The sequence below is a fragment of the Rhodamnia argentea genome, chromosome 2 (genome assembly GCF_020921035.1).
Source record: "Rhodamnia argentea isolate NSW1041297 chromosome 2, ASM2092103v1, whole genome shotgun sequence".
In the NCBI taxonomy this organism is placed as follows: domain Eukaryota; kingdom Viridiplantae; phylum Streptophyta; class Magnoliopsida; order Myrtales; family Myrtaceae; genus Rhodamnia; species Rhodamnia argentea.
The window spans coordinates 26810004-26818084 of NC_063151.1; the positions used below are offsets into that span (position 1 = coordinate 26810004).

Genomic DNA, 8081 nt, shown 5'->3' on the forward strand with positions numbered 1-8081 from the left:
ACCTTTTCCATCCCGTTTTCCATAGTTCCCCCATGCGATAGCGTAGTTTTCGGACCCAAATTATTTTAACCCCGAATAATCCATGTACATCGAAAGAGAAAACTCCCATGTAAATTCCGATCACCCAATTCACACATATTAAATAACCACCCACTATATGTACACTCAATTCCTTACACAAAAGAAAAAAAAAGGAAGGTATCTTTTTTATATTCCTAACTTTTGCTCATTCATTCTATGCAACACTTCCATTATTCTCGTCGCCACGGTTAGGGGTGAGCGGTTCCAAGTTCCTTACGGGTTCCACCGGGAATCCGGAACCTACCCGTCTTATCTTGGAACCTTGAATCTACCATGTCACGGGTTCTAAGGTCGGTTCCAGGATATCCGAGAACCTATCAATTTTTTTTATTTTATTTTATTTTTTCATTTTTAGTTAAGCAAGATAAGAGTGAACGCTACAATATCTAAGAGAAAGTAGAGGTGAGTGGTTTTAGGTTCCGTACATATTACATTTAGAACCCGAAACCAATTCATTTGAACATGTTTATCATTTTTTGGAACCCGAAACCTAAAAATTTGTTTGGCTCCAAATTATACACTCATCATCGGAAGCCATTGAACATTGTAGGATCGTGCAAAAATATATACCTAAAAAAATATAAAAATTTATTTCAAGATCTAAGGTCCATGTTCTAGGTTCTAGGTAGTGGAATCTGGAACCTACCCGTTGGAACAAGTTCCTCAATTTTTGGAACCTGGAACTTACCTTGCATACCTTGGAACCCGGAACCAGGACCGGATTTCCGGTTTCGATTCTCGGTTCTACCCTGGAATCATGCTCACCCCTAGCCACGGTGGTTGGCCCGGTGAGTGCTCATCTTATTCTCGAGTGATTTGGGGTCAGTAGCAAATGGTTCAAACCGATCCACGATCGTCGTAGGGGGTGGAACTCCTGTGCCGACGCCCAAGGGGTGGGTCGTCAACGCTGGTCATCTCTACCCATTCCTTTTTAATTAAATAAACATAGAGGCTTTTATTGTTCTCAAGTTATGATTGAAGTCCATGTTACTTAAACCGTACCATCGACGCATTTGCCAAAAGCAAAAGGGGCTGTAAACAAATTGGCTCCAATCATTGTTCCCATGTGGTCGAAGCCTTCATTTGAAGGCCCCTTCCAGATTTCTGCTTTTCGACCCTAGCACCTGCCCTTACTGTGAAGATGTGATTGAGCAGCCAAGTCACACATCAATTGGGAAATCAATCCCCCAGAATTAACATTAATTTCAGCAGGGACCCATGATAGGCATCATTACATGAAAGCCCATCATCTGAACAAAGAAAAGAAAGGCAAAAAAAAGAAAAAGAAAGGTACTTTCTTCTAGCTTTTACCTCTTACCTTTTCTTTGTTTCTCCTTTTCTTGTTCCGGTGAGCTGATCTTCTACTTAGTTTGCGTACATATGAAGTTGAAATATGATGCAAGTGAGAGAAGGGCTCTGAATCTGGCTTCCAAGAAAGTTAGACATTCTGTTGGCTAGGAAGTTCATCATCTTAATCTAGTGAAGAAAAACAAAAGGTGGTCAAGCTCCTGCTGTGATGGTGCTCCCACACGTGTGTCTTGGAGCCCAAAATGCATCTCAACTTCACTTTCCTTCTATGTGGTCTTTAACACTGTCATTGTGTGAGAGTCTTGTTGATGAAGCTATCTTTCCTTTTCCCCCTTATTGCTTCTTTGGGTTGTGGTGTTTGTTTTGGGGAGGCCAAAGCAGCTCTATGAATGTCATCTCCTTTCGACCCAAATTGGCATTCTCCTCTTCAGTCTCACTGTGGGGAAGTTCACTACCGTGTCATCTTCGGCCTTCCAACTGCGTGAATTGGTACAAGATTCTACTAACATTAGAAAAAATACCAATAACAATGCCAGAGAGGGGGGAAAAAGAAGTTAGGGATAAGAGTCCTCCAAAATATTGTCCACCGCCGCTCATGGCAGATCATGCGCAGACCTCAGCCGAATGAAGAGATTTCAAGCCACTTGACCAGTCAATGTTTGGTCTGTTGGGTTTATGAGATCAGTCCAAAAGAGAAGGTAGTTTATATTAATGGTTATGGCTATCATTGGTCGGGTGAGCAACATGTGTACACCACTATGTTAGGTTTGGGTGTCATTCTCATCAACCTCCCTCATGAGTCTGGTCATGATGCAGTGACCAAAAGTTTGAATTTTGATTCTGTTTGAATGTATCAGTGGTCAGGGTAACTGTTCCTGCATATTGTATGGCTTCTGGGTAATCAGTAGGTTGAACGTGGAACATGCAAAGAGTCCTCAAGTCATCTCGTCTTTCTAGATAGGTATAAATTAGAGAACTTCTTCTGTCACTTTCATAGGGTACAATAGCAACCTATGTACTTTCAGCTAGATGAATTTTGTTCTTCTTTCTTGTGGGAGACAGCAACTGTGCCCGATGACCCATGCCAATCGCATTCGAAAAGCATGGCATGCTTGCCTTAGAATTGAGAAGGCGATCATTCTAGGGATGTGAATCTCCCCAATTCAGGAGTGCAGCATTAAGTAATTTAATTGAGAGATCCTTATCGCACGTGCACCAACTGTCCAAATGTACTTGTTTTCTGATACAGAGAAAAGGAATATTACCTAAATTGAGTGACAAGGTGGTGTAGGAAGATGGAGGCTTCCAGCCTGGCCAAATCCAGTCCAGGACAGAGTCTTTGTCCACCTCCAAAAGGAGTGAAGTTGCTACTTGTCACCATCTCTTTATGCTTCGTAAATTTGCATCCAAAGATTGATCATCAGTTCATGAGACTACAAGAATTCATATCTTATCCAAAATAGACAACACAACATGTATCTTACTTGCCACCTCCATGGGTAGAACTGGTATGGCCATTCGTAGTTGGTCTCATCAAGATGAACTGACCGAAAATATGCAAGTACACACCATCCTTTTGGAATTGAGTGCCCTTTTATCTCGACATCTCTCGTCGCCTTTCTCATCACTCCGATTATTATGTTTCCCATCCTTAGAGTCTCTGTAATGACCTGTTTGGATCATCCGGTTCTTGAGCTGCTATTTCATTTTAAAGTCCACCAGAAGATGAGACCCATCAGTTTTGATAAGGAAACTTACATCTTGGGTGAATGATAGGGACAAATAGTCATTCCAATTCAATTGCTCCCCAAGCTTTGCCTTGCTTCTTTTCAGCTTCATGTTTTCCTCCTGAGGTGATCGATCGATAGCTCAATAACGAATGGAGCGACAATGTCAATGGCCTATCTTTTACTGTTGCATACAGTTCTCTCTCAAACCAGGATGGTCCCAAATAGTTATCCATGGATTCCGAAGATTTGACACATAAAATTGGAGCACAAAAATGTTCTTTGAAATTCAAGTAAAAGCCAACTGATCTAAGTCCTCTTTGCAATTTTTTTGGTTGGCGCAGAACAGTATAAGATCTCAGAAAAGGATGGACTAACTTCTTCACATAATGAGTCGGCGATGGATGTGTTAAGCGCACGTGAGACTAAGCCCTAGAATCTAGTGAGTCTCACGTGGGGTCTATCTGATTCAAGTGTCTAAATGCAAAGATGAAATATCTTAACTGCATGGCAATTCATTTCGAAAGATGACATAATGATCATTGGGATTTCGCAGCTCACATAAACAATATGTAATGGCCTTTCCGGTGCAACATTTTGCAAAATCAAAGTGCGCGCCATACCGTCAATTGTTGTAGAGCAGCTGGACAATCTGAAAGGTATTTAACTGCTAGAGTAATCAGAACAGGCACTGAATCTTCTCCTGGTATCATCATATCAATGACATTATCTGCTATTAAATCATCTGTCAACTGCTCATGTGGGTCATTTAGCAACACATCCACTACATCTTGTGCCACTGTTGAGATTATTAGCCCTTTGTCCCTCTTAGATTTTATAATATTTTTCACCAATTTGGACATTCTCTTCTTTGCCTGAAACCAACAAAAGAAAAAGAAAACAACAAGATGAGAAATAACTTGTGAAGGAAAAAGGAAAAGAATTTTCTAGTGATTAATTTAGCTTGCCTGAAGGGATCTGTGGAGTCTACTTCCAGGTACATTTATTGGAAGAGACATGAGCCCCAAGATAAATTCTTGGAACTGTTTCTTCAAGAACTCCATTCCTTTACCAGGATCAAGGCTAATCAAGGCCTTGACCAGTACTTGAAAGGCTATCTGCAGACAAAGGAAAAGAGAAGGGACACTTTGGCTTATACTATCCGAATAAGGAGTTCCTTTTTCTCTTCCCCTTCTCTTTTTAAGCTTAGAAGGTAATTATGTTGGACCAAAATTTCAGGACAACGTGCGGCCATGCATTATCATTATGCAACCCATTGATAGCAACTGGGGCTTCCCCACTTCTTCAGCAAATCATCTCAAAACTGGGCAGAAGCTACATATAAAAAGTTCATAGTTCACATTCATTACACATCCAAGGAGAGAGAAAAAGGCTTCTTTTTTTTTTAATCTTTTGACTCATTTCTAGGTCATCTCAAGCTTTTTGGCAATAAAGTTCATCTCAAACTTGGAAGGAAGTAAGTAATAGCCGCATTTCAAAAGTTATTCAATATAGCAGGACAGAAAAAGAAAAATGAAATAGCCAACTGAAAAAGTAAAGGATCAAGAGAGAGAGAGATTGGTACATTTTTGGCTTCATCTTGTATGAGAATTGGGTGATCATCCCTCCAACATTCCATGGATTGTTGAACGTACTTCTGCATGTCTCGGGTGATCTGGGCTTTGAGCTGTGGAGATTTGAAGAAAGACCCAACAAGGCCATGGATCCTCCTCTGCAAGCTTCCGTTGATGAGCAAAATGGAGGTCTTGCCCATGAGCTCGGTGAGGGATTTGGGGTATGATGGCACAAAGGTCTTGGCATCACTTTGCAGGATGAATTTGGTCACTTCTGCATCGGTTGATACTACCGTGGGGCTCCCAAATATGTGTGACTTGAACACCTTTCCATAACTTTGCACATTCCAAAGAATACCCAAACAAAAAGAGAGGAGCTCAGTTGTTGAAAAATTTTCATCAGTGATGTTTCAATCGCATGGCTGGAATCATGGAAAAATTCCTCTGTTTTTTCAGTAGATGACATAATAGTACTAATAAGAAGTACGTGGTAAATTTGCATAACAGTGGAGAGAGAGAAAGACGAGTGTGCCAACGCGCACATAATTTGCTACTTCCCCATTATGTTCATTGAAACAAGAAGCATGAGTTTGTGGGTATGTCCTATAGACTCTGGCTGAACTTACATGTGACGTCGTTTGTTCATGAAGGTCTCGGGTCGGTCCGAGTAGGCAGAAGAGATAAACTCGATAGTTTCGCCGATGAAGGGCCATCCAAGAGAACCGGGAGGGACTTCAAGTTGAAGAAGTGGGTTCTTATCCCGACTGCGTCTCGATGACATGACGATCACTTTGTAGCAGAAAACAATGGCGCAGAATAAGATTGCTGCTGTCAACAAAATCGAGGCATTATCCATTTTCTTTCCAACTCAAGGCTCTCTCTCTGAGCTAAACTCTCTCTCTCAATTGAACACTGTGTGCTTCAGTTGAACATATGTTTTAAATATATGTTCATCAATGAGAGAGAGAGAGAGAGAGAGAGTAGATTCCAAGTTCATGTAGGGTAGAGTTTCTCCGATTTAAAGGTGAGTGATTTGAGTATTGTTAGGGATATTTAAATTGGATATTTGATAGAGTGCCGACGGTGAAATCTTTTCTTTACGCCAGCGGTCTTGATAAATCAATCAATAGGTTGTTACTTTGTAACATGTGTATGGCGAACAAAACCGCATCGAAAAGATTAAGGGAGTCGAAGAACTTATACAAGCTTCTCTCTATTTTCTTTTTAAGTTCCTTTGTTATAAGATCTCACTAGTTGTAATTTCCTCAGCAAAGGCTCTCAAGTGAACCAAAGTGGCCTCATAAGATGTCGGAAGAGGCCTGTCTTCATATTCAGATTCAAGGGCTATAAGGTGAGATAGTTAATTAGCCCCTAAAGATGGATAAAAGCTCTATTCACGTGAACATCTATTGAACTGTGGTGTTCTTGCTTATTTCTGTTAGATGCTGCTTTTTTCGGTTTCGGAACAAGAACTGCAAATGTTCTGCGACTTTCTGCATCGAACGAGGTAACTTTGCGTCCGCCCATACCGATTAGCCGCGCATGATTCTTCGGATCCTTCATGGTATTCTGCCTAATAGAGAAGTAAAAATGAAGAACTGTCAAGGACTTAACGAGGGCTTAAGCTCATCCTGTGTGTCAGCAAAAACTCAGATGGACGAAATCTAATCAAGACAACTCATAATGAGGATCGCATGTGATGATCCTCATTCCCCCCGAACGTGTGATACAATACTCGGGGACCCAAATTTCCACAGAAACGATTGGTCGCAAAAGCTGAGCTGACACTACTCATGATTGCACCTTCGGCAAAAGGGTCTGAATTAGCTGGGGATGTGGGGGGGGCGCTCTTGCAATCTCCTAGAGCCGCACGGCTGCATTCTGAAATCATAGCTGCAGTGGACCCTCTTCCATTTGCCAAAGCAGCTTGACACGAAGCATCATAATAATAAGTTTCACACTTTGAATTTGAGTTTGGTTGTTCGTGTGTTTTCTTCTTATGAACATCAGTAGTTTGATGGGTCAAATACAGAAGATAAAGTTACGAAGAATCTCTACTTTTTCGTCCTCGTATTTTTGCCCATTTTCTGATCAAATTCATATACTTTAATCTATGTACTCGAATCATTTTTACTTCAATAAATTCTCCGACATCAAATTCATCCGACGTAGCTGTCGGACGACATTTATAATGTGGCATGGATAATATTTTTTAGTGTCCGCGTGGGTATCCGTTTTTGGCTAATTTTTATTTACATTATACTCCGACTCTGTCTACATCGTCTAAATTTTTACAAACACGTCCATGTCCATGTCAGCTGAACTTGGTCGAATTTAGCGGAGGAGGCAGATGGTCAGAAAAACCATGAAAGTGCAAGGACTACAAGTAGAATGTTTCCAAGCATTGTAACACTATTTAGGAGCTAGAAATGGTTCATGTCCCCCCGATATGTCGGCAAGTTTCGACTTAGCTGTTTTCTTAGGTTCATTTTTTCACAATTATTAGTTGTTATATCTCGATTCTCTGAAACAAAACTCTCCACCTTGCCTTGCAAACCTAAGAGTTTATATCCGTTACTATCGTAAATACAAGTAGAAAAAGCTCTATAGGTAAGTCATATCAGATCAGAAGTTATGGGGAATGAGCTCAAAGGTAGTCCCCCACCTCCATAATTTCTTGTGGCACATTCTCTCTCTTCCCTATTAGTTTTCAACATTATTGAAACACCACGTCCCCGTCCATCTAAATGAATATTCATATGGTAAAAAGTTATATCTCGCTTTGAAAGAAAATAAGAGAAAAATACGTACTTGATGCAGAGGAACATCATGCTCCGAACTGATCTAGAAAATTTCTCGTTGTCCAAAACATTCTAGACATATCCCTACTAAAACAAATCAATCACAATAGTTCCCGATGCATTGTCTCGAGGAGAGAAATTCGGAAAAATTTGGGATCATATGATTGTACTTAGATCTTAACCTTCCGGTTGTCCTGTCCTAACTTCTACCGAGCAGCTCCAAAATAGCCGAACATCAAACAAGAAACCAACCAAGAAAAAGTTGCAATTACCATAAATTAGTCCAAACCCTAGACTTGTATCATTGAGGGCAGAGGGAACCCATGATTGCATGAACGCATGCACTCAAAAAAAATTACTTTTTCCCACAAAAATCATGGCATTGTTCCATGCATGGACAAGTCAGCTTGGTCTTAACTTATTGAGGTACACACCATAGAGATGAGCTTTCCCAGCTTTCATATTCCAATTAAATCGACAGCTTTGAATAAATTACTTTGCAAGTTGCGACTCCTAAAATTTCGTTTCGACCATCATCAAAGCACATCTGCATCCATAAAACCTTTGACCCAATTCTACGTTCTTCGGAA

General features: G+C 40.6%; 1 protein-coding gene across 1 annotated transcript; it reads right to left on the reverse strand.

Moving 5' to 3' along the window:
* Positions 1-1373: 1373 nt before the first annotated feature.
* Positions 1374-5587, reverse strand: LOC115737570 (3-epi-6-deoxocathasterone 23-monooxygenase CYP90D1). Its single transcript, XM_030669755.2, has 8 exons — positions 5317-5587; positions 4702-5026; positions 4085-4234; positions 3740-3991; positions 3148-3237; positions 2874-3059; positions 2655-2779; positions 1374-1866 (listed from the first exon to the last, which is right to left on the reverse strand). The coding sequence occupies exons 1-8, from the start codon at positions 5544-5546 to the stop codon at positions 1782-1784; spliced, it is 1443 nt and encodes a 480-aa protein (XP_030525615.1). The 5' UTR covers positions 5547-5587; the 3' UTR covers positions 1374-1781.
* Positions 5588-8081: the final 2494 nt, after the last annotated feature.